This window comes from Salvelinus namaycush, chromosome 32 (genome assembly GCF_016432855.1).
Source record: "Salvelinus namaycush isolate Seneca chromosome 32, SaNama_1.0, whole genome shotgun sequence".
NCBI lineage: Eukaryota > Metazoa > Chordata > Actinopteri > Salmoniformes > Salmonidae > Salvelinus > Salvelinus namaycush.
The window spans coordinates 6,354,412-6,381,964 of NC_052338.1; the positions used below are offsets into that span (position 1 = coordinate 6,354,412).

A 27,553-nucleotide genomic window follows, 5' to 3' on the forward strand; every position below is an offset into this window, starting at 1 on the left:
TACAATAGGCTACTACATCATAGTACAGTACTTACGTAGTAGCTGTATTTTAATTGTATGTCATTAGACTATAAATGATCATGTTATCCCCTATCTCCAGATAATGTTGCTACTTTTCCCTTTATATAATAACCATCATGTCGAAGTACACTTGGAGTCACGCGATAATATGGTGTGTGGTCCTCCCACTACGACTCCGGAAACCATACAGTTTATACAGGACCATGGGACTAAACACCTCCCTCTGCACCTCCCTGCTACAGATTAAATAAATTATGATGAATTTAACAGGATGGTGAAAGTGAACGGTGGTGAGCTTGATGCTGCTTTCCAATAGATATATAGGGTCATATTCTGGTGACATGATGATCAATGCTTGCCTGCCTTTTGACAAATACAAATATTATCGCTTTTAACCATAAAAATCTCATCATGACCAGAATAGGCACATTTACTAATTAACAGAACAGTTTTTGTGACAAATGCAATGGAAACATACTGAATTTTAGATGTTTATTCGGTACATGAAAATTTAAGCGAAATAGTACATTTTGTGTGTACTACATCATCAGGTACTAACTTGTACAGGTACTAATCTGCAACAAGACAATTTGGTGGAAACACACCACTGGTGGGAAAATTCGCATATTTTCTTTATTCGGATTATAGAATATTCGCATAAACTGGTTTTCCTTGATTTTGTAGTGGAGTGGGTGGACATGTCTGGTCAGTTGTGGCACATAGATTTACCAATCAAAGGCTTTCCCTCTGTCATTGCCATACTCACCATCCAACGATTGGGTGATGGTGGACATCAATTTTGAGTATCATCCAATAGAAAAGCACAACGACAATGACTGACAGATGTAAGGATAGACTTTCGTTGGCAGCCCGCGAAAAATAAAAAAAGTATTAGTTCAGAACAAGAACAAGCGGGAGGGAGAGAAAGGTAGCTAGCTAGCTAGCTGCGGATCAATTACACCATTTAATAACATTAGCCATACAACATTTTACACCGATATTCGTGCCTTATGGTTGGAAATAATTGAAAACGGTACGGAAGTTTTGGTTTCCCGATTTTAATGAAGCTTCACTGCGAATGCACATAAAAGGCGGATAAAATCAAGATGAGTCTGGTGGTCCATAAACAACAGGTAAGAATTTATATTTTCTAATTGACAAGCAGCTAAGTTAACTACTTTCGCTAACTGCATACCAATACATTGCTTAATTAGTTAAACGTTTAGCTAGCTACGTTAATTTATTTGGGGGATTGAGTACGCTATAACCCATGACAGTTAGCTCACTAACGTTAGCTAGCTACCTGGATTGTTGCTGATTGAGTTGGATTAGCTAGCTAACGTTACTGTAAACTAACTGGCGAACAACCATCGTCCGGCTTTGGCTAGTTAAGTTTGTGTACGTTTTGAAAGATTTGTTTGTTAGACATTTTCACAGGGTAACACTGTCACTGATTGTGTGAGTAATGAACAGGCCGGTGTTAACTGTTGATTCTTCTAGACAGTTTCCTAGGCTAGGTGTAACATTAACCAACGGAATGTCCGGCTGGCAAACGTAACCGTATGCTCTTTGTGGCAGCTGAGAGAGAAGGCGCCGCAAACACAACAGCCATTTCGGCGACCCAACATTGAACAGACAGGCGTCACATATATGCACGTTCATTTACCTAAATTTGCAATCGTGTTTTTTTTTTCATATTTCAATTGTCAAAGTTATAAATCAGTCAAACGTATGTCTTGTCAAGGGGCATGAAGAAGACAGACCATGGTTTTGAAGGAAAAATACTGGCGGGGTTCCCTCTAACAACATCAACATGAGGTGAATGTGTCATTGTTTTCCCCCCTATCCAGGCAGTGGAGCTCCCTGTTGAGGTCTCAGTAGCTGAGAGTGATTCAGACAGTGGGATGGGCTCACCAGTGGAGGAGATGCAGATGGCTTCCGAGATGATTAGCAATACTGTCGACCTGCAAGGTACAGTGACGCAACACAGAAGATTGATCAGTACCTAAACTGACCAGAGCCCCCTGTTAATGTAAATAGACAGCTCTGGGCCATTTGCTCTGTGATGAGAAACAATTAATCGTCTTTGACTTTAGACTATCAATGCAAACTGCAGTACTTGACAATTCAACCACCAATGCAAACTAACTTACTTTAATAGGAATTAGTTTGCATTGTGACGCAAACGGAATACCACCTATACCGCATTAGTCATTAAGATGGCTTGTAATATTTTTCCCAGATTCGGATGATGACATCACAGTAAACAGGCGGTCCCGTTGTCGTAAGGCCTTGAGAGACAGTGACTGCGAGGAGGAGGTGCATGAGATGGCAGAGGCTCTGGTCCTATCAGCGTCCAGTGGAGATGAGATGGAGACTGCTGAGGAAGAGGTCAAAAAGGCTAAATTAGAGAGCAAGACAATATCCCGGATAGCCTCTATCGACAGTGATGAGAGCGCGCCAGAGGATGAGGAAGAGCTAGTAAGAAAGGCTGTGAAACCGAAGAAGGAAAGGGAGAAGAGCCAGCGACAACAAGAAAAGAACAGCAAGGCTCTGGAGCGGGGGAAGAAGAGAGGGAGACCTGAGGAGGTAAGAGAGGTTGAGGGACAGAAGAATAAGTGACCATGTAAAATGAAGTTTTGAGACAAATTAAAGACTTGTTTTCACCATCATTCTCTGTTTTGTAGGAGACCCCTTTGCCCCGTACTCTGAATGACAGCGGTTGTCTCCTTGGTAACAATGATCTGTATGATGCTGGTCTGGATGATGATGAAGAGGAAGAGTCTCTGGATGCCATCAGAGCAGCAGTAAAGCAGAAAGCCAAGAAGCACAAAGTAAGAGCAACATTTAAGTCATCTCAGTATCTGTAGGTGTGAGGTCACTAAAAAGCAAACATATGCCCAAAAGAAATCCCCTAGAATAGTGGTTTGAGCGTTCATTTGAGTTTATGACTAGTCTTACTTAGCTTTCTCTGTATATTAAGTCAGTGGTTTGTGTGCTATGCAGGTAGACGATGCACTGTATTCTGTGTGTCAGAACTATGCTCTGTAACTTTCCCTAAGGAGCCTTTATTTGACGATGAGGAGGGAGATGACGAGGCTGGACCGAAACAGCGTCCCCAGGAAAGGAAGGCAGCTCGAGCCGGCAAAGAGGCCATGAAGCAGCTGCACAGCGAGACCCAGAGGCTTGTCCGTGGTCAGTTTGTATTCACGTTCATTTTACAATGGTGTGTCTGTCTGTATGTAGTGTATTGCCCGTGTTCCACAATACTTTGTCTCTACATGACTTGCTACACACTTGTCCTTTGTGGATTCTATTGTCCGACCCAGTGTCTCTTGTAACGTGTTCTTAATTCCTTTGCAGAATCCACATGCGGGCTGCCCTATCACATGCCTGAGCCCAAGAGCATCGACCAGTTCTTCAAGAGGAGAGCCCGACCTGAAGGTTCTGCTATGGCACTACTCAAGTAAGTAGACATTTTTCTACCTGGATTTCTTTTTACTTCTAACAGTTTTTCGCTACAATTTCTGAACTATGCTCATCTGGTTTTGTCCGACACATTTAAAGTGGCAATCTGCGATTACATTAATTATAGATATATATATACATACATACTAGAGGTCGACCGATAATGATTTTTCAACGCCGATACCGATTATTGGAGGACCAAAAAAAAACGATACCGATTAATCGGACGGTTTGAAAAAATAATTAAATCACCTTTTTTATATATATATATATATATATATATATATAAAATTACAACAATACTGAATGAACACTTATTTTAACTTAATATAAAACATCAATCAAATCAATTTAGCCTCAAATAAATAATGAAACATGTTCAATTTGGTTTAAATAATGCAAAAACAAAGTGTTGGAGAAGAAAGTAAAAGTGCAATATATAACGGGTGGCATCCATAAGTCTAAATATTCCTGTTACATTGCACAACCTTCAATGTTATGTCATATTTACGTAAAATTGTGGCAAATTAGTTCAACGAGCCAGGCGGCCCAAACTGTTGCATATACCCTGACTCTGCGTGCAATGAACGCAAGAGAAGTGACACAATTTCCCTAATTTAATATTGCCTGCTAACATGAGTTTCTTTTAACTAAATATGCAGGTTTAAAAATATATACTTCTGTGTATTGATTTTAATCAAGGCATTGATGTTTATGGTTAGGTGCATTCGTGGAACGATTATGCTTTTTTCGCAAATGCGCTTTTGTTAAATCATCCCCCGTTTGGCGAAGTAGGCTATGATTCAATGATAAATTAATAGGCACCGCATCGATTATATGCAACGCAGGACAAGCTAGATAAACTAGTAATATCATCAACCATGTGTAGTTAACTAGTGATTATGTTAAGATTGATTGTTTTTTATAAGATACGTTTAATGCTAGCTAGCACATTACCTTGGCTCCTTGCTGTACTCGCATAACAGGTAGTCAGCCTGCCACGCAGTCTCCTCGTGGAGTGTAATGTAATCGGCCCTGATCGGTGTCCAAAGAATGCCGATTACCGATTGTTATGAAAACTTGAAATCCGCCCTAATTAATCGGCCATTCCAATTAATCGGTCGACCTCTAATACATACAGACAGACAGTACCAGTCAAAGGTTTGGTTTGCCTAATTCCAGGGTTTTTCTTTATTTTTGCTGTTTTCTACGTTGTAGAATAATAGTGAAGAAATCAAAACTATGAAATAACATATGTAATCATTTAGTAATGCAAAATATGTTAAACAAAAAAATATATTTAGTTCTTCCAAGTAGCCATCCTTTGCCTTGATGACAGCTTTGCAAACTCTTGGCATACTCTCAACCCTCCTTTTCCTATAGTCCACAATCAGCTCCTTTGTCTTGCTCACATTGAGAGAGCGAGGTTGTTTTCCTGGCACCACACTGCCAGGTCTCTGACCTCCCTATCGGCTGTCTCATCTTTGTCGGTGATCAGGCCAACCACTGTTGTCGTCAGCAAACTTAATGATGGTGTTGGAGTCGTGCTTGGCCGCGCGGTTGTGGGTGAATAGGGAGTACAGGTGTGGATTAAGCACGCACCTCTGAGGCGCCCCAGTGTTCAGGATCAACATAGCAGATGTGTTGCCTACCCTTACCACCTGGGGGTGGCCTGTCAGGAAGTCCAGGATCCAGTTGCAGAGGGAGGTGTTTAGTGTCATGGTCCTTAGCTTAGTGATGAGCTTTGTGGGCACTGTTGTTGAACGCTGAGCTGCTGTCAATGAACAGCATTCTCACATAGGTATTCCTTTTGTCCAGGTGGGAAATGGCAATGTGGAGTGCGATTGAGATTGCATCAACACCATCATCTGTTGGGGCGGTATGCAAATTGGAGTGGGTATAGGGTTTCTGGGATGGTGGTGTTGATGTGAGACACGACCAGCCTTTCAAAGCACTTCATAGCTACTGACGTGAGTGCTACTTGGTGGTAGTCATTTAGGCAGGTTGTCTTCGCTATCTTGGGCACAGGGACTGATGGTCTGCTTGAAATATGTTGGTATTACAGACTTAATCAGGGACATGTTGAAAATGTCAGTGAAGACACTTGCCAGTTGGTCTACGCATGCTTTGAGTACACGTCCTGGTAATCCGTCTGGCCCTGCGGCTTTGTGAATGTTTACCTGTTTAAAGGTCTTGCTCATATCGGCTACGGAGAGCGTGATCACACAGTCATCCAGAACAGCTGGTGCTCATGCATGCTTCAGTGTTGCTTGCCTCAAAGCGCGCGTAAAAGGCATTTAGGTCGTCTGGTAGGCTCGTGTCACTGGACAGCTTGCGGCTGGGTTTCCCTTTGTAGTCCGTAATAGTTTAAGCCCTGCCACATCCAGCGAGCGTCTCAGCCGGTGTAGTAGGATTCGATCTTAGTCCTGTATTGATGCTTTGCCTGTTTGATGGTTCGTCAGAGGGCATAGCGGGATTTCTTATAAGCTTCCGGGTTAGAGTCCCGCTCCTTGAAAGCGGCAGCTCTAGCCTTTAGCTCGTTTCGGATGTTGCCTGTTGTCCATCGTTTCTGGTTGGGAAATGTATGTACGTTCACTGTGGGGAGGTAATATACTCCTCAATGCAATTGGATGAATCCGGGAACATACTCCAGTCTGTGCTAGCAAAACAGTCCTGTAGAGTAGCGTCTGCGTCGTCTGACCACTTCTGTATTGAGGGAGTCACTGGTACTTCCTGCTTTAGTTTTTGCTTGTAAGCAGGAATCAGGAGGATAGAATTATGGTCAGTTTCTCAGGTTTTTGCCTGCCATATGAGTTATGTTATACTCACAGACATCATTCAAACAGTTTTAGAAACTTCAGAGTGTTTTCTATCCAATACTAATAATAATATGCATACATTAGCAACTGGGACTGAGCAGGCAGTTTACTCTGGGCACCTTTTCATCCAAGCTACTCAATACTGCCCCTGCAGCCATAAGAAGTTAAGGATATAAACCTTTTTATTTTTTTCCCCCCTTAAAGGTCTGCCAAGTATCAGGACTTGATAAAGGAGGCAACCCCAGCACCACCTCCCCCCGACCCACCCAAGGAGCCCCAACAGGCCCCAGACTCCCTGGACCCACACTCGACCCAGGCTCTTCCCCAGCTACCGGCCACCACCTCCACACAAAAGGCGAACCAGAGCAGGGCAGGTGAGACCTCTCCAACCCCGGATTCCGACGACGATGAATCCCCACTACCTGAACTGGCCGCCATTATGCAGGGGGCCAATATTTTAGGTTTGGATAGTGCTGAAATGACACCACCAGAATTTATGGAGGCTGAACCACTAGAGCAGAACCATGCAGAGGCCTCCGACTCCCAAGCCCAGGAGATGGAGGCGAAAGCAGGGGATGTGGATGTAACTCAGCCCCTACCTGCTCCGGCGAGTGTGGACCCCGTAGCACCACCAGTCCCCAAACCCAAGAAGGACAGGCTTGCCAGACTGAGGGAGTTGGGGGTAGAGCCCCCGCCGGTCTCCAAACTGTGTGCTGACGATGGGTCCTTCGATCTGGAGCACCCTCAGGTTAACCCAGGTGAGAACACAACAACAAAATATTCACCTCTAATGTCAACTCTCTAGCACAATATTTCCCATATGGTGGGTTGGGGTTTAAAGCCTTGTGTTTAGATGCATGCTGTTGTCAATTGTATGTGCTGGACAAAAGGATTTTGGTGGGACAAATCAAGCCACTGCTCTAGCACACTGTATTGTGGCAAAATGGGTGAGCTTGAATGAATTGAGGTGAGAAGTAACCCAGTCAAGTTGGTTATGTATCTGAAGTTAAACTGTTTGTTTCCCCCTTAGGCTTGGAGGCGCTGAAGGAGCGGTACCTACGTCACGTCCAGCCCGTGGCCCGGCCCAGAGGGGAACGCACTGTGCAGCTCAGCGTCATCCGTAAAGACAGCGGCGAGGAGCTGCACCAAGACTTTGTAACCACCACCATCAAGGAAGGGGAGGAGGAGACTGCACACACCACGCCTGGTATGGACATGGTACCGTTCATCACACCATCTCACACACACACACAATCTAAACCTCCACACACACTCTAAAGAGGTAACTGCACTGCATCCCATATGATTCATAGTAAGCCAGGTTCCTGAAATATTTCCAACTGTCTTCGCTTCTCTGTCCTCTAGCTACATGAGTCTTTCCTAACCAGTCCTGTGTTCCCTCTGTCCTCAGGTGAGAAGCTGACCAACCTGAAGACCCGTCTGCAGCAAGCCATGGCCGTAAAGAGACAGGAGGATAGAGAACGGAAGGCCGCCCTCTATCGCCTAGACAACGAGGACTGTGGCGAGGAAGAAGAGGAAGAGGAAATGACGGATTCCGAAGGGGAAGAGGTAAGAGTGGATCGTCTGCGTTGACATTCTACAGTCAGTGTGCTTTCCGTAGACTTTTCATGGTGGTGCTCGAAGATGGGAACTGAAACATTCAAGACCAAAACCTTTAAATGTTTCACTTAACTAGGGTTAATGGACCAGGGAGAGGGGAGCCGGGCATGTCCAATGAATTGCAAAGGAAACATGAAGTAGGTGTGGTTCAGAGTTTGTCAAAACCTGTTTTTGTCACTCCATAGGGTGTAGATGAGCTACTAGGGGGTGGCGAGGAAGAGGATCAGGATGAAGATGAGGGCAGTGTGGCCACGAGGAGTGTAAGGAGCCGCTCGCCGTCAAGGTTAAAGGGTCCCTCTCCCCCACCAGATCTGCTCAACACAGACGGAACCCTCATGCTGTTTGCCAACAGCTCCTGCTCGCGCACCGGGTATGTGTGTGTGCTGCTGATATTTGTGAGTCTGAGCCATGTACATGGGCTGACAGTACGCGGCCTTCAGATTGCAGGCCTGCATAAGACAAAGGCAAAGTAGCTAGCGACGTACTGCTCTGTTTCAGCGGTCATGGGGAGCCTTGCTGTGCAAGGTACCAGATATCGGAATCCTTCTCAAACGTGATTGGTGGATTCAAATAATGTAAATGTGTGTAAGCCCGTGTTAAATTTGTCAGCTAAAATGTGACACATTCGTCAAACGCCTATTTTTCTGTGGCAATTGACTAGATTTGATTTATTTTCACGAAAACGAGATGAAATTATCTCTGACAAATCTGCGTAGTAAATGGACTGGATAAGAGTCTTTAGAGTTTGAGAGCTTTTCAGTGATGAACACAATATTAGCTGCGCAGTTCTGTTCAGCAGTGGGAAGGACGTGCCACACCTGGCACAAACAGCCTACATCAGCTGGTTGGCTGCAAACGATGCGCATGGGCAGACCGGCTCCACCTCCGATTATACACATCGTGCAGGCGACTTTCTTCTAGTTATCTATCCTTTGCCTGGTTAAGAAACACAAGCTGCTTTACGAAATTATGAACAATTTGCAGCGTAGAGTTTAACAGTAAAACAACATTCTAGCTATGCTTTTCTCTCCAAGGAGTGTCTGGGTTCATACTGTCCTGGAATTTTTAAATGGTCTTTTCCAGGCCTGGGGGGAAAAAAGTAGAAGAAGATACAATCCAAAACGTTTTAGAAAAGTCATGGAAATGTAATTATATTTCTGTTAATGTAATTTATTAAGGCACAGTTTTTAAAATAATTTATCAGTCAAATAAAAATCAATGTATCATCCCTGATCGGACTGCCTCTTGAGCACACATGTCTAACTCTACGGAGGGCTCAATGTCTGCGGGTTTTCGCTCCTCCCTTGTACTTGGTTGATGAAGTGGAACTCCCCTCACCTGGTAGTCTAGGACTCAATTGAAAGGAAAAACCTGGAGACACTTAGGCCGTCCATGGAATGAGTTTGAACCCCCCTGCTTTAGGGGCTGTCTGTCTGTGCGCATCACCTGCATGTGTGCGAGACGAGTGTGTCGTTCAAGGAGAGCGAGAGGGTCTGAGGCCTAGCCTATAATACGATAGAGAACAGGCTAATAACTCGGTAGCAAGTTCAAAATATATATTGTACTCTAGTTAACTGTTTAGCTATTATTAGTATGTATTCATGCAAGCATTTGGTGGCACAGAAAGAAAAAGGGATAGCAAACAATTTATTGATTTAAATTCCTCTTGGCGCTACACTGACTGGGTAAAGAACTTTATTTTTAGTTAATGTGGACCCAGTGACTCCGACTTGAGCACTGGGACTCGAACTTCAGCCATAGAGACTTGTGACTCGATTCGGACTCAAGGTTTTGTTTCACTCGGCGAAACAATGTGTGGCTGTTAAACGTTAATAAAAATGGCAATGAAGCGACCGAGTGCTGCTCTTTCCCTCTCTGCGCCTGATAATTATTACATGGCCAGATAATTATGATATATTCTTATGTTTGTCATATTTCTGCTGTTGGCAGAGAATAGGATGTTATGCAGGAAAATATTTTGGTAGGACAAGGCTATGTATGTTTACGCACATGGAATTCTGATTTATGTTTACTGTAGGTTAATGAAACAATACTAGACTAATAACTACACAATCATTATTACAATTAAAAATGTGAATAAGACTTATATTGTAGTCAAAATGACTGACTAGACTACATGTAGAAAAAGAGTGCAAAAAATGAACACTGGTGTAAATGTATGTGCTCAATAAGTTAGTATCGGTGTTATCTGTCCCAAGTTGTTGACGTTTTAGTCTCTCACAGAGATAGTGTGAAGAGGACAGAGCCTGGTGGTCAAGACAGTTACACAAAGATGGGTGAGTAGAGACTGAACATCTTTCAAGTGAATTGTCACAACTATACTACTTCAGAAAATACTCTCATCCTTGATGGAATCTGGTGTCTTTTTTTCCAGTGTAGGTTCAACAATTTTTTTTAAACGACATAGTTCAATTTAATTGAGATTCTATGTGTCCTTCCTGCTACAGAGGAGGAAGATTCTCTGTCCCTGGCCAAGGACAACAGTCATAACAGTAGTTTTGAGCTGCAGGGTTCCATGCTGCCGTCCTACCAACCTGTCAACCGCAGCACCACAGGAGGCAGGGGTCTGTCAGCCAGCACCTTCCGCTCCCCCTCACCCTGCTTCTTCCGACCCAGCTTCCTGGGATCTGCCTCCAAGGTAAGACACTGACAGTTTAGAAGGGTTGATGACATGTATGACTAGGACCCAGTGTTTTCCGTACCACTGTATGACAGTATAAAAGTGTCAGGAGTGAGCCAGTCATAACCAAACAGACCCCAGTATGCGTGTCCCAGTAATGCATGCGTTACGTGACAATTCAAGCAGGGGTGACGGAGCGATTTTGACAGGGGTTGCATTATATATATATTTTTTCATGAGCATAATAGTATTGTCGTGTCATTTCACTGTAGAATTGTATTAACCTTTTAATGTGGCATGAACACAACCAGGCGTGCTGATGAACCATGTTTTTATGTGAATAAAACCATCCCGTATTACGGTCATGAAAATCCTGAAGAAGTCATGGAATTTTGAAATGATGTTTTCCAGGCCTGGAAAAGTTTGGGGAAATGATCAAATCCCAAAAGTTTTGTAGATTTAATTTCTGTTAATGTAGATTATTTAGGCACAGTTTAAATATTTTGTCAATCAAATAAAAATCTACATATCAGCCAGGATCAGCATGACACTTAAGCGCGTCTGTTTGCGGCTGTCACCTGCATGTGTGCAAGACAATTGGGACGTTGCTCAAGGAGAGAGCGACAGTCGGACATTGCTACAGCAGCAGGTAGGCCTAGCCTATAAAATATGATGGACAGACTAATAACTAGGTAGCCAATTCAAGAACATCTTGTACCCTCTAGTTAACTGCTTAGCTATTTTTCGCATGTATTAATGTTTGAGTCATGTCCCCATAAACTTTCCACCAACACTTGTGATTAAGGCCATACAAAGTTGATTCGATTTTTTTTCTAACAATTTGCTTTTTTCATAATTTAAACAATAATTTAACGAAACTAGCGATTCACTTCGCCATTGTATTAGTTGTGACTCGAGTCGTGTAGTAATTTGTGAATCACAAACAGTTTATTTTAGAAAAACATATTTGATGCAATGATTCTATTTAGAACTATTTAGAACTATTTAGAACTAAAACTATTTAGAATTTTAGCAACCAGGAAATGGCAGAGCGATTTCTGCATATAGCACCTTCAAGCAAAAAATACATTTTGTATGCGCTACATGACGCACAGGTTTTTATCTGCAACAAGTCCCTTTGGTGGAAACACCGCTGGTGAGAAAATGAGCATATTTTCTTTATATTATACAAATTGTAGAATATTTGCATGAGAATCTAACGCCAATTGGAATCAAACCTAGCTACTGCCAAACAAACCACTTCAAAAAGTAGCCTACCTGCGCACGGTTGATCCACTCTACAATGATTCCAGAATCTAAAACGGTGCCCGCGCCACCATTTGATGAATGGGAAGCGACAGCTATTAAAACACCCAACTGTAATGTAGGGCTGGGCGGTATACCATATTTTACGATATACTGGTATTGACGCATGGACTGGTTTGGGTTTTTACTTTACCTTCTATAACGGTATTTGAATGTTTGGTTTGTTGAATGTGATATGCTGTGTGTAATGTCAATTTTTATAGTTTACTTTGCTACTTGAGTCATCACTCTCACTCTCTCCATGCTGCTTTCCACACAGACCTAGCCCTGCCCCATCATTTAAAGAGCTAATTTGTTGGTCTTCGACCACGAGACACTTGCGTTCAGTCTGCATGGTCAATGCAGCACATGTCACAACAATGTTGATGACAATGATGCTGTTTTCAGTTTGCTGCTTAATATAAATCCACTAGCGTTCTATAGTTACATTATTAGTTTGTTTCTTACATCTGCAAATGGCTAGTTTGTCTTTTCTTAGTAAGTTGGGTGCAAAACGTGTTAGCCGCTAATGCTAATTGTTAGTTAGTTGGCTGAGTCAGAGCAAACATAAATAGCTATACAGCCTGATAATACCAGTGACGGTGTAGACCTAAATCAGCATGTTTGTGCAACTGTCTTTTTAAATTATAGAGGAATACACAGCGCGTGAATGTTAGCTACTAAGAGAACATTCAATGTAGCTAAAGATAATAGGATCCCTTTGGAATCACTTAACAACACTGGGTGGGAACCAATCACAACAACCCTTCCCTGGCATTTTCATTCGTTGTCATGTCAAACACTGTATTCAAAGTGGACGTGTAGGGACCGGAGCAGAAATGCAATATCCTAACTCTAAAACAGCAGTTGTTGTTTTTTTTGTTTTTTTTTCTGCAAAATGTCCAAATGACATAATTCGTTTCAAGGATGTGAAAACTATCCATCATGAATCTAAGATTTCTGTTTGTCTTGGATGCATGTTTTATGTGGTTGAAATAGCCTATTGTCAGCTGACAGACTGCACGTTTGCACAGTCCCTAACGTGCATACGCATTCTCAAGATGCTGAAATAAATTAATCAGATTTTTCCATTCCTATTCCCAGAGACAAAATTAACATATGGTGTATCATTTTACAGCAAGAAATGCAATTATTAGGCTACCTGTGAGTTATAGGCCACCAGTCATTGTCTGTATTTCAGTTACTACATTAAGCTAAAACTTCTGTGTCAAAACATACATTTTTGGTTCAGACTTCCGCAAGTCTCTGACTTCAAGTTGCACAGACATGCTTATCTCCAGTTAGAGTTGAACCCTTGATGAAGAGGAAGAAAGGATGACTCCTTTGCAGAGATTCATCCCCAGCGTCTCATCCCTCTCTCTCTCCATCCCACAGAGTTCAGGCAAACTCTCCGAGCCCTCCCTCTCGCTGCCCGTGGAGGACTCCCAGGACCTGTACACTCCCCACTCCCCCGGCGAGTCTTCTGGACCCCTGGGGGCCCCGTCCCGGGGATGCTTCTCTGTGGAGGAGGACTCCCAGCTCCTGGATGCCGACGGCTTCCTCAATGTGGGGCCCCGCACCGGCCCCCCGCGCTCCCACAAGAGACAGCTCCTACTCGACAGCCTGGATGAGAACGCTATGGACGCTAACATGGGGGAGCTGTTAGGAATGTGCTCTGGGGGGTTCGGGACGGCCAGAGAGGGCAGCGTGGGGGGGCTTGGGGCCTCGCAGGAATTGTTAGGGCTGTGTTCGGGAGTGTTCCCTACCACACAGAAGGGGGGAGCGAAGGAGAGGAAGCGAGAGGGAGGGCTAGGGGCAACACAAGAGGATGAGCTGCTGGGGCTCTGTTCGGGAGTGTTCCCTACCACACAGGCAGAAAGGGAGAAGGAAGGAGCGGAAGGGAGGAAGAGGGAGGAGGAGAAGATGGAGTTGGAAATGGACCGAGACAATGACATGGATCAGCTGCTCGGCCTCTGCTCTGGGAAGTTTACTACTCAAGGTAAGCGTGTGTGTCTGGGTGATTGGGTACATAAGGGGGTAGTATACAGGTGTGATGTTTTGGTTCCATTTCTTAATCTTTCTCTCCATATAGGTGTCTCCCCCTTGCGATCCAACTCGAGCGCCACCCCACACTCTTCAACCGCTGAAGACAGGTAAAAAGCGCAAGTCTAATATCTGATAAATAATTTCCCCTCTGCGTGTCAGTTTATTCAATTCAGTAACTGAGTACCATCTTACACTTCTACTAACCACTATGATATTCTCAGGCTGTAGATTCAAATATTGATCCCTGTAAAGGCTAAATGCAATTTGTGGTGTTTCAGTAGTAAGAAGCGGGTGGAGGAGGACGAAGAGGATTGCGAGTTTCGACTTCTGTCTGACGTGGAGAGCCAGAGTGAGCAAGTAAGACACTTGAAGGTGTGCATTCGCTTGCGTCAACGACATATAGCCCGAACAGGTGAACTAACTCCTCCTTCCTTTCCTTCCAGGAGGACGATGAGGGGGATGGAGGAGAGGATGGAGAGAACGGGGTAGAAGAGGAGGAGAGGGAGGCTGTGTTTGCACCCCGTCAAGGAAAGAAGAAAATGTAAGTAGAGGCAGAACTGTTCCTGGATCATGAACTTACCAACACAGCTGTTGGGTTTCTTTGATGATAGAGCCTATTAAAGGATGTGAGCTCAGTCAAGAAAGGCAGCATTGCCCAGAGAAGGTATTAAAGCCCACGCTGCATACAACAGTCATTTAGGACTGTTTGCTTTTGCGATGAGGGTACGGCATTGATTCTCTTTAAACGGAGAAGGCAGTAAACGCCAAGCTGCATACACCATCTGTCATTTTGTCTCTACATTCACCTATACCTTAGTCCATTCACCTATACCTTAGTCAGTCGGGGTCGACGAACAGCATTGGGGTCACCCCATTTTTTAGAGTAGAGAACACTTAATTTTTGTTTTTTCAGAAATTAAGACTACAGATGGGGCAATATACAAACTGACAAATTACATTTTATTGGTTAAATGTATTGGTTTCTTTTCATTTTCATAAGAAATTGAAATGTAATTGTGTTTTTGTTGATGTAAAAGTCAAAATTCACAGATAAAAAAAATAAAACAAGTTTACTATTCGATTCGGGGTGGGTGTTGCGAGAAATTCTGCCCACTGAAAAAGTTTCAGTACTCCACTGTCTTAGTCTGTCTATAGCTTTTAGGTCTTTGAGTAGGTGTCCATACCTTATCAGGGATGCACACTCGTCACTATTAACCATTTTGAATTCACGTGAATCGTGTAGATCCCAAGGGAAAAGAGTTTTGGGTTGAGAGGTATGTTTCTAATATGGAAATGATTGACTGATCCCAGAATGCATCCCTCGGCGTCCTATAATGAGAATATCAGAGTTCAGAGCGTGGTGTCATATCAGAATGACTGCTCCATCCAATATCACGTGAGAACTGTTATCAGCCAGCCCGCATCCCCTAACCAGCCATTAGCTTTAGGCATACTTTTAGCCTACTGTCCGTCCACTCTCCATCAGTTTAAAATGTCATTTCCAGGAGGATAGTTTAAGCCCACTTTGGATTCATGGTCGGTTGTGTGTGTGTGTCCCTCTCCAGGCGCATGGCAGAGTTTGTGGACTCTGAGGCTGAGCTCTCGGGTAGTGACGTGGGCAGTGAGGATGAGGATGACGGTGAGAATGAATATGAGGAAGAGGAGCTGCTGGACGAACTGCCTTCTGATGAAGAGCTGCAGGACCAGGTCAACAAGATCCACATGTAAGTGCTGACAGAACATTCTAAATACCTCAACAAAACAATCAGTAACTTCTATAGTCACTACTATTATTGCTATTTGGTTAAGAAAAGCAATGCACAATGTGCGTTACCTTTTATAGGTAGTGTTTAGTAGTAGAGGGGTTTCATTTATTTTATTTGGGGGGGGGGGGCAATCCAATCATAGGATATCTGTGTGAAATGTTTACCCTAAAGCTTGCTTGAATCCGCTCGTCTACAGGAAACAGGTCCTTGACGACGACAAGCGGCGACTGCGGCTGTACCAGGAGCGTTACCTCGCCGACGGGGACCTGCACTCAGATGGCCCGGGCCGAGCTCGCCGCTTCCGCTGGAAGAACATCGGTGAGTGTGTGCCAATAGGTGTTCTTCTAAGACTGATTATAATACTTTTCTATTCCACAAGCTTTAATCAACGGTCGGGGTATAGCCCAGTGCAGACTTTGTCAACAAAGTCAGTTGGATGCGGTTCATCATTATTATTACAAGCGATAGGTTCAGTACTCTCAACTGCATCCTGTCAGAAATTAATCAAATGTATTTTTAAAGCCCTTTTTACATCAGTTGACGTCACAAAATGCTGTACAGAAACCCAGCCTAAAACCCCAAACGGCAAGCAATGCAGAGGAGAAAGTAGGCTGGATCTCTTTGAAGTCTTGTAGATCGATGCATTGCACTGCTATTTTAAAAAACATTTTATAAAGCCCTCCTGCATGAACTTCCTCAGTACCTTACTTCATTGTTAACGTATGAGATACCAGACCCGGTCTCAGGGAGGTCCATTCGATATCCACTGAGTTGGCTAGATCTGCTTTTAGTTTCCGTGTTGGAAGGATATGATCTCATTGCACTTCATAATTGGTGCCTCTAGGGCATTTCAGACTGCTGTTAGGGGATATTTTTACTGAAAAATGCGATTTTTTGATTTGTCTATATAATAATGTATATTTTAATATGGATGTTTTTTGATATTGCACTAAACGGGGCTCATCTGGAAACGAGACCTTGGTAACAACATTGACTCTGTCAAAATAAAGGTTAAGTACTTTTTTTTGAGATTGTGTGTGGTGCTTTTCTTCCGTAGACGATGGCTTTGACATGGATGGCATGGGGGGGGAGGAAGAGGAGGAGGAAGAAGAGCTGGACCAGGCAGAGTTGCAGAGGAGGAAAGAGAGGCTGGAAAGGGAGCAGTGGCTACGAGAACAGGTATGTATAGCATATGGGAGTGTATCGAACACTTGGTGTGTGTCATTCTATTCTGTCAGGGGAAACGGGCATATTCACTAGGAACCAAACGAGGAGGAACCTAGCTGAATTTGTCCAATAAACTCTCATATTCGTTGCAAAACTTTTTCAGTTTGCTAAGGTTTGTACTGATGATTACACCCCTGGTCTGTCTTCTATGTAGTGTGCGTTTGTGTGGTGTGTCATATGTGTCCAACTCCCCTCTTTCCTTCTAGTCCGACGCTAAGGCCAAGAAAGAGGAGGACGAGGAAGAGGGGGACCAAATTGGAGAGGAGGACAGCCAGTTCATGAAGCTCGCCAAGAAACTGACTGCCAAGAAACTACAGAAGAAAGGTGAGCTGATATGGAATGAGAGAATGATGGCAAATTTCTCCATTTTGAAGTACTCCTCTTTTTAACCCTTCTTCATCACAATCCCTCCATCTCTTGTTTTCCAGAGCTTCCTCTTGCACCCCAGGTGGAGGAAACCCCAGTTCAGAACCCCTTCCAGAGACCCTCTCAACCCACCATGGTCACTACCTTCCTCATACTAGTAATCACCCTCTCTAGTGTGACACTTATGATTTTCACTGTGGTGTAGTCTGCTCCTCCTAAGAATCTTTACTAAATGACTAGATGACTGACTGTTTGACCTCTATTCAACCTTTGACCCCGACCTTAGGTGAAGAGGGGCTCGTTGCTCAGCCAGCCCCGCTCCGTGCTGCAGAAGCTGGCCTGCATCTCTGAGGGGAACCCTCTAGCCCCCCGCAACACCAGAGGGTTCGTCTTCCAAAGCCTGTCGCCAGAGAAAGAAGCCTCTGCTGCGGAGGCCCCTAAAAAACAGGCAGGTCCAACCATAGCGATACAACATAATGGTGTTTTATATGTAATCCTGTGGGCCCAACACGCATAGGAGGATGAGGGTGCTTGTTGGTCAGTGTTGTAAACAAATTATAATTTATCTTTAGAAAGCCTCATCCATTCCCATCCATTCCACATTTTTAAGAACACATGGTTTCTTCTGTAGAACTTGTGCCAGTTTAGTCATTGCTGTGCTAGTTTTGCTAGTTGTCATGTTGGAGCCTGTAGTGTAGTACTGATATTAGACCATAGGGTGGCGACAAAGGCCATAGCTGTCAATGTTTCACCGCTTGCTCTTATCCATACATTTCCAAAATGTTTGCATGTACTTCAACTCAGCTTTTAGCTGAATGTGTACAACGTTACATAATCCAAACTAGATCTGTATGGAATATGTATTTCTATATGATTGTATACAGTGAGTGTCCATGAGACTGACCAGGTGAATCCAGGTGAAGGCTATGATCCCTTATTTGTTAAATCTACTTCAGTCAGTGTAGATGAAGGGGAGGAGACTAGTAAAAAATGGATTGTGTCTGTGTGCCATTCAGAGGGTGAATGGGCAAGACAAATAATTTAAGTGCCGTTGAACAGGGTATGGTAGTAGATGCCAGGTGCACCGGTGTGAGTGTGTCAAGAACTGCAACGCTGCTGGGTTTTTCTTGCTCAGCAGTTTTCTGTCTATACCAAAATGGTCCACCATCCAAAGGACATCCAGCCAACTTGACACAACTGTGAGAAGTGTTGGAGTCAACATAGGCCAGCATCCCTGTGGAACACTTTCAACACCTTGTAAAGTCCATGTCCTGACGAATTGAGGCTGTTCTCAGGGCAAAAGGGAGTGAAACTTCATATTAGGAATTGTGTTCCTAATGTTTTGTACATTTCTATGTATGTCATCTCTGAACCGATCAGGGAAGCAGCGTGAAACATGAAATTCCAATTTGTCTCAGGACATTGTCTTTTTTTTCCAATTGGCTCTAATTTTTATTAGTCATAATGACATTTAATGATAATTACAGTCAAATGTGACAGATCCTGCTAACCGTGTTAAGACTCTGTTGGGGAGTTCTGTTTTAAACTGAGGCCTAATTGATCTTTAAATAGCTGTAGTACTTCTGAGCCGTACGGTAGATCTACAGACCTCAACAAACACAGCTGGGCGTGTAGAATTGTAATGGGACTCCATGCCGAGACCGAAATAATTACATTCTAGTAAGAAATTAAGAGTCCCTAAAAGGAAATGTAATCGTAATGGGACATTTGCTGCTAACGTGGTGGAGAGTTTGTTGACAAGCTTGGTGTATCTGCCCGGTTCTGGTCTATTATTTTAGCAACAGGAGTCATTTCTCATATTTCACTCTGAATATCTTTATTTTGCAGATGAAGAAGCGGGGACAAATAGAGGTTTTGGCCCCGGCTGCTAAGCGGCCGTGTCGGAAAACGGACACACCAGCAGCGAAAGGACCCCAAAGAAGTATCTTCAGTTACCTGGAGAACTGAGGTGCCCAACATTGAGCCTGTTGTGCCAATCACACTCACAACATCCGGAGTGTGCCACATTGGCTCTTTTGGACAGCACTTGACTTCATTTGTGTCCCGAATTATTATTATTATTATTATTATTATTATTATTATTATTTTAAAATCATGTAAATAGAATGGGTTAGATGTTTTATTTTTTTGGGGGGGGGGGGGGGTCATTCAATTTATTTTAAGTTTGTAAATTAAATCATATTTTAACACATGCTTTTGTTTTTTCGTTTTTTCCCCTCTTTTACTCACAGGCAGGTTTCTTGTAGGTGAATAGAAGTACAATGCCTTCAGAAAGTATTCACACCCCTTGACTTATTCCACATTTAGTTTTTAGTCTGAAATCAAAATGAAGGGGAGAAGAATCTCACCCATCTACACACAATACCCCATAATGACAAAGTGAAAACAGTGTTTGCTAATTTATTAGAAAATGAAATACAGTTCTCATTTACATACGTTTTCACACCCCTGAGTCAATACATGTTAGAATCACTTTGGCAGCAATTATACTGTAACTGTCTTTCTGGGTATGTTTTTAAGAGCTTTCTACAACTGGATTATACAATATTTTTCAAAATTCTTCAAGCTCTGTCAAATTGGTTGTTGATCATAACTAGGCAACTGTTTTCATGTCTTGCCCAAGATTTTCAAGCAGATTTAAGTCAAAACTGTATATCGGCCCATCGGGAACATTCACGGCCTTCATGGTCAGCAATTCCAGTGTAGATTTGGCCTTTTGTTTTAGGTTATTGTACTACTGAATGGTGAATTCATCTCCCAGTGTCTGGTGTAAGCAGACTGAACCGGGTTTTGCACTAGGATTTTTCCTGTGCTATTATTCCTGAAAAACACCTCAGTCCTTAACGATTACAAGCATAACCATGACATGATGCAGCCACCACTATGCTTGAAAATATGGACAGTGGTACTTCGTAATGTTTGGGGCAAATCCAAAACACTTTGTGTTAAGGAAATAATGCTTGTTTTGCCCAAATCTTGCTGTATTGCATTGTTGCAATCAGGATGTGTGTTTTGTATTTTTTAAATTCCGTACAGGTTTCCTTTTCACTCTGTCATTTAGGTTAATGTTGTGGCTGAACTACAATGTTGATCCATCCTTAGTTTTCTCATCACAGCCATTAATTGTTTTAAAGTCACCATTGGCCTCATGTTGAAATCCGTAAACGTTATCCTTCCTCTCCGACAACTGAGTTAGGAAGGACGCATGTATCTTTATAGTGACTGGGTGTATCGATACACCATCCAAAGTGTAATTAATAACTTCACCATCCTCAAACGGCTATTCAGTGTCTGTTTTTTAAAATGTTTTTATCAATAGGTTCCCTTTTTTGCAAGTCATTGGAAAACCACCCTGGTCTTTGTGGTTGAATCTTTTTGAAATCCACTGGGGTACAGGGATGAGGTCATTCAACAACCATGTTAAACACTGCCTGCACACGGTGAGTCCACGGAGCTTATGTGACTAAAGAATGTTTACTTCTGAATGCGAGGCTTGCCGTGACCTAGGGGTTGAAGCAGACTGAACCGGGGTTTTTTTATTGGCTCAAGACATTTCAGCTTTACATTTTTTTTTTATTAATAATTCCTTGCTGACATTGGGGTACAGTGGTGTAAAAGTAAAGATACCTTTTAATACACTGAACAAAAATATAAATGCAATAATTTTGATGATTTGACTGAGTTACAGTTCATATAAGGAAATCAGTCAATTGAAATAAATTTGTCAGTCCCTAATCTATAGATTTTTACATGACTGGGAATACAAATATGCATATGTTGGTCACAGATACCTTTTTAAAAATATATATATATATATATATATATATATATATATATTAAAAGGGGTGTGGATCAGAACCATTCAGTGTCTGGTATGCCTGGCTGCATCACTGACTGGTATGACAATAGCACCGCCCTCGTCGCATGGCACTACAGAGGGTTGTGCAGACAGCCCAGTACATCACTGGGCCGAGCTCCCTGCCATCCAGAACCTATATCATGTGAAAAGAAGGCCCGGGAAAATCGTCCAAGACACCCACCCAAGCCATAGACTATTTTCTCTGCTGCCGCACGGGAAGAGGTACTGCTGCATCAAGTGTGACACCAACGGGCTCTTGAACAGCTTCTATCCCCAAGCAACACAACTTATAAATAGCTACACGGACTGAGTTTACCTTCTATCGTTATTGACCTTTAATTTATTTGCACACTCACAGGTCCCTCCAACACACGCACACAAACAATCATTTGCTCACTCAAACAAAATGTGCACATTTTGTGCAGGTGTGTAGTCAGTATAAATGTATGTAGTTCTGTCCTTGAGCTGTTCTTGTCTATTGATGTTCTGTATTGTCATTCTGTATTATGTTTCATGTTTTGTGTGAACCCCAGGAAGAGTAGCTGCTGCTTTTGCAACAGCTAATGGTGGTCCTAATACAATCCCAAAATACCACTCGCATACAATCTGCTGCTACTCTTATATCCTGTTGCCTAGTCACCTTTCCCCTACACATGTATCTCTGCACATGTAAATATGGTATTGGACCTGACTTTATAAATATTTCCTGTATATAGTATGCTTACTTTACTGTGTATTTCTTATTCTTGTGTGCTTTTTTTTCTGGTATTACATTGTTATTGATATTTGTGTTCTTGGGTTTGCAATTTTGCATTTTACTGTACTTGTGCATGTGACATTAAAACTTGAAACTTGATCCACATCTGCCTCATGCAGCGTGACATCTCCTTCACATAGAGTTGTTCAATCAGGCTGCTGATTGTGGCCTGTGGAATTTTGTCCCACTCTTCAATGGCCGTGCGAAGTTCCTGGATATTGGTGGGAACTGGAACACGCTGTGGTACGCCAGAGCACCCCAAACCGGCTCAATGGGTGACGTCTGGTGACTATGCAGGCTATGGAAGAACTGGGACATTTTCAGCTTCCAGGAATTGTTTACAGATCCTTGTGGCATGGGGCTGTGCGTTATCATGCTGAATCATGAGGTGATGGCGGCAGATGAATAGCACGCCAACGGGCCTCAGGATCTCGTCACGGGTTCTATGCGCATTCAAATAGCCATCAATAAAATGCTATTGTGTTCGTTGTCCGTAGCTTATGCCTGCCCATACCATAACCCCACTGTCACCATTGGGCACTCTGTTCACAACTATGACATCATGCAACCGCTCGTCCATACACTATCTGCCATCTGCCCGGTACAGTTGAAACCGGGATTCATCCGTGAAGAACACACTTCTCCAGCGTGCCAGTAGCCATCAAAGGTGAGCATTTGCTCACTGAAGTTGGTTGCGACGCTAAACTGCAGTCAGGTCACAACCCTGGTGAGGACGATGAGTACTAAGATGAGCTTCCCTGAGATGATTTCTGACAGTTTGTGCAGAAATTCTTCGGTTGTGCAAACGCACATTTCATCAGCTGTCCGGGTGGCTGGTTGGACGTACTGCCAAATTATAACAACGTTGGAGGCGGTTTATGGTAAAGAAAAACAACAAACAATATTAAATTCTCTGGCAACAGCTCTGTTGGACAATCCTGCAGTCAGCATGCCAATTGCCCGATCCCTCAAAACTTGAGACATTTGTGGTGTTGTGTAACGAAACTGAACATTTTAGAGTGGCCTTTTATTGTCCCCAGCACCTGTGTAATTATCATGCTATTAAATGTATTTTTATTTTATTTAACCTTTATTTAACCAACGCTCAAACCACTAGGCTACCTGCCGCCCCTAAACTTCTTGATATTCCACACCTGTCAGGTGGATGGATTATCTTGGCAAAGGAGAAATGTTCACTAACACCGAATACAACAGGTGTAGGCCTTACAGTGAAATGCTTACTTACAAGCCCTTAAGCCCTTAACCAACAATGCCATTTCAAGAAAAAATATTTAAATAAAAATAAGAAATAAAAGTAACAATTGAAGAGCAGCAGTAAAATAACAATAGCGAGGCTATATACAGGGGGTACCGGTACAGAGTCAATGTGCGGGGGCATCGGTTAGATGAGGTAATTGAGGTAATATGTACATGTAGGTAGAGTTATTAATGTGACTATGCATAGATAAGAACAGAGAGTAGCAGCAGCTTAGAGGGAGGGGAGGGGAGGGGGGGGGAATGAAAATAGTCTGGATAGACATTTTATTAGATGTTCAGCAGTCCTTTGGCTTGGGGGTAGAAGCTGTTTAGAAGCCTCTTGGACCTAGACTTGGCGTTCCGGTACCGCTTGCCGTATGGTAGCAGAGAGAACAGTCTATGACTAGGATGGCTGGTCTCTTTGACAATTTTTCGGGCCTTCCTCTGACACTGCCTGGTATGGAGGTCCTGGATGGCAGGAAGCTTGGCCCCAGTGATGTACTGGGCCATACGCACTACCCTCTGTATCGCCTTACGGTCGGATGCAGAGCAGTTGCCATACCAGGCAGTGATGCAACCCATCAGGATGCTCTCGATGGTGCAGCTGTAGAACCTTTTGAGGATCTGAGGATCCATGTGAAATCTCCTGAGGGGGTTTAGGTTTTGCGTGCCCTCTTCGGTCTTGGTGTGCTTGGATGATGTTTAGTTTGTTGGTGATGTGGACACCAAGGAACTTGAAGCTCTCAACCTGCTCCACTACAGCCCCGTCGATGAGAATGGGGGCGTGCTTGGTCCTCCTTTTCCTGTAGTCCACAATCATCTCCTTTGTCTTGATCACGTTGAGAGGTTGTTGTCCTGGCACCACACGGCCAGGTCTCTGACCTCCTCCCAATAGGCTGTCTCGTCGTTGTCGGTGATCAGGCCTACCACTGTAATGATGGTTTTGGAGTCGTGCCTGGCCATGCAGTCATGAGTGAACAGGGAGTACAGGAGGGGACTGACCTGAGCCGTGTTGAGGATCAGCGTGGCGGATGTGTTGTTGCCTACCCTTATGTAACAGTATAACTTTACGTCCGTCCCCTCGCCCCGACCCCGGGCGCGAACCAGGGACCCTCTGCACACATCAACAACAGTCACCCACGAAGCATCGTTACCCATCGCTCCACAAAAGCCGCGGCCCTTGCAGAGCAAGGGGAAACCCTACTTCAAGTCTCAGAGCAAGTGATGTAACCGATTGAAACGCTATTAGCGCGTACCCGCTAACTAGCTAGCCATTTCACATCCGTTACACTTACAACCTGGGGGCTGCCCGTCAGGAAGTCCAGGATCCAGTTGCAGAGGGAGGTGTTAAGTCCCAGGGTCCTTAGCTTTTGATGAGCTTTAAGAGCACTATGGTGTTGAACTCTGAGCTGTAGTCAATGAACGGCATTCTCACATCAGTGTTCCTTTTGTCCAGGTGGGAAAGGGCAGTGTGGAGTGCGATAGAGATTGCATCATCTGTGGATCTGTTGGGGCTGTATGCAAATTGGAGTAGGTCTAGGGTTTCTGGGAAATGGTGTTGATGTGAGCCATGACCAGCCTTTCAAAGCACTTCATGGCTACAGACGTGAGTGCTATGGGTCGGTAGTCATTTAGGCAGGATTCCTTAGTGTTTTTGTGCACAGGGACTATGTTGGTTTTACAGACTCAAATAGGGAGAGGTTGAAAATATCAGTGAAGACACTTGCCAGTTGGTCAGCGCATGCTCGGAGCACACGTTCTGGTAATCCATCTGGCCCTGCGGCCTTGTGAATGTTGACCTATTTACGGAGAGCGTGATCACACAGTCGTCCGGAACAGCTGATGCTCTCATGCATGTTTCAGTGTTACTTGCCTCGAAGCGAGCTTAGAAGTAATTTAGCTTGTCTGGTATGCTCGTGTCACTGGGCAGCTCGCGGCTGTGTTTCCCTTTGTAGTCTGTAATAGTTTGCAAGCCCTGCCACATCTGACGAGCGTCGGAGCCGGTGTAGTGCGATTCGATCTTAATCCTGTATTGACGTTTTGCCTGTTTGATGGTTCGTCGGAGGGCATAGCAGGATTTCTTATAAGCTTCCGGGTTAGAGTCCCGCTCCTTGAAAGCGGCAGCTCTACCCTTTAGCTCAGTGTGAATGTTACCTGTAATCCATGTCAACTGGTTGGGGTATGTACATACGGTCACTGTGGGGACCACGTCATCGATGCACTTATTGATGAAGCCAATGACTGATGTGGTGTACTCCTCAATGTCATCGGAAGAATGCCGGAACATATTCCAGCCTGTGCTAGCAAAACAGTCCTGAAGCTTAGCATCTGCTTCATCTGACCACTTTTTTATTGACCAGACTCAAGCTCCTAAAATGATAGACTTTACCAACTCAAAACCTGCTAGATATTTGGCAAACACAGGACTCACACAGTTCGACGAACAGCCTGAGAGCTTTAGGGCATGGCAGTCCTCATTCAACAATGCTACCAAGGGCCTGGACCTCTACCGCTAGTGAGGAGCTGGATCTGCTCACAAAATGGCTGGGTAAGGAGTTGTCACAAAATGTAAAGGGGGTTGGCTCAGTGAACGTCAAGGACCCAAGTGCAGCCCTGAAAAAGCCCTGGGATAGACTGAAGCAGTGGTACGGCTCATCAGTAGTAATAGAAACAGCACTCTTCAAGAAGTTGGACAACTTCCTTAGAATCTCTAGCAAAGACTATTCCAAGCTACTGGAACTTGGAGGTCTCCTGATGGAAGTTAAGCCTGTAAAATAAGATGGAGACTTACCTGCTTTAAACTTACCTGGACACTGCCCGTGGTATCAGCCCCATAGTGGAACAACTCTCCCACAGCCTTCAGGAAAGATGGATTTCCCATGGTTCAAGGTACAAAAACGAAAACGACCAGTGCTTTCCTTCATTCTCCTTCTTCACAAAGTTCATATGCGATGAAGCAAGAACTAGAAACGACCCGAGCTTTGCCCTTTCTAATAGTGGCGGCAGTGGACGGGAATATGGGGAATATGCTTCAAGTGCTGTACTTCATCCTTCCACCTGGCAAAAGACTGCACCATAGCATTGAAATGTAAAGAGTGTGAAATGAACGGCACAGCACAGCAATGCATCCAGGCCCTGTACCCTACAGTCCTCTGGCTCTCTGTCAGAGATCGGCGGGGAGGAGGAAGGAAACCCAACCACTGCACCCGCAATCAGCTCCCAAAGCTCCCGTTCATGCTCAAAGATTTGCCTAGTGAGAGTATACCCCAAGGGGCAGCGTGAAAGCCCTCTCAAGCTGTATGCTATACTAGACGACCAGAGCAACCGCTCATTGACAAGATCAGACTTCTTCAATCGGTTCAGTATTCTGGGCAACCCATCTTCCTACTCTCTGAAGACCTGCGCTGGAGTCATGGAAACGGCAGGAAGAAAGGCGGACGGCTTCCTGATCGAGGCAGTGAATGGAGGGGTAAGCCTAGCCCTTCCTTCAATCATCGAGTGCAATGAGATCCTCAATAACAGATCAAAAATACCAACCCTAGAGATGGCCCATCACCATGCCCACCTCAAGTATGTGGCCACACACATTCCAGAGCTCTATCAAAGTGCCCACATCCTTCTGTTGCTTGGGAGAGACATTGTCAACGTGCATAAAGTGAGGCAACAAATCAATGGACCACACAATGCCCCCTTTGCTCAGAGACTCGACTTAGATTCGGTCCTTGTGTGTAAAGTATGCCTGGGAAACACACACAAGCCAGTCAAGAACAGCTTCAAAACGAATGTGACACTCCGTGTCAGAGCTGCATTCATCTGAAAGAAAAGGTGAGCTAAGGCGGGGAGCAACAGGATGGTTTCTCCCATACATTCAAGGAAAGCCCTATTCACAAAGCAGTTGAAGGCGAACTTGGACACACATTGTTTGACAGGCCAGAGAATGACAACAAGACAGCTCTCTCCATTGAGAACACAGTCTTTTTAAAGACTATGGACAAAGAGATCTACAAAGACAAGACACACAGATGGGTAGCTCCTCTCCCCTTCAGAGTACCCAGGCCACCTCTCCCGAACAACAGTGCACAGGCGCTCACCCTTCTCACCTGTCTAAGCCTTAGATGAAAGAGCAGTTTGTCACCTTCATGGAGAAGATATTCGTAAACAACCATGCAGAGCCAGCACCCTCCCTCAACAACATACTGCTCACAGGCCCAGACCTAAACAACAGTCTTCTGGGAGTTCTTATCCGCTTCAGGAAAGCACCTGTAGCAATAACGGCAGGCATCCAACAGATGTTTCGTTGTGAGAGAAGATCACAGAAACTACCTGAGATGATTAGGGTACAGAGTCATTGACATCACAAAAGACATCATCGAGTACATG

General features: G+C 44.0%; 1 protein-coding gene across 5 annotated transcripts; it reads left to right on the top strand.

The window, feature by feature from the left end:
- The first annotated feature begins 219 nt into the window (after positions 1-219).
- Positions 220-19,404, top strand: LOC120027002 (claspin-like). 5 transcript variants are annotated; one of them, XM_038971843.1, is made up of 23 exons: positions 220-311; positions 1,872-1,992; positions 2,264-2,610; positions 2,709-2,855; positions 3,084-3,216; positions 3,385-3,487; positions 6,513-7,066; positions 7,339-7,515; positions 7,720-7,877; positions 8,114-8,298; positions 10,173-10,225; positions 10,397-10,587; positions 13,270-13,873; positions 13,967-14,027; positions 14,199-14,277; positions 14,364-14,461; positions 15,486-15,644; positions 15,883-16,004; positions 16,744-16,865; positions 17,120-17,237; positions 17,342-17,436; positions 17,566-17,727; positions 19,128-19,404. In XM_038971843.1, the coding sequence occupies exons 2-23, from the start codon at positions 1,926-1,928 to the stop codon at positions 19,245-19,247; spliced, it is 3,855 nt and encodes a 1,284-aa protein (XP_038827771.1). In that variant the 5' UTR covers positions 220-311; positions 1,872-1,925; the 3' UTR covers positions 19,248-19,404. The 5 variants fall into 5 exon arrangements, with proteins under 5 accessions (XP_038827771.1, XP_038827768.1, XP_038827770.1 ...); XM_038971840.1 differs by having other exon boundaries at positions 224-1,154; XM_038971842.1 differs by having other exon boundaries at positions 224-1,154; positions 17,342-17,415.
- Positions 19,405-27,553: the final 8,149 nt, after the last annotated feature.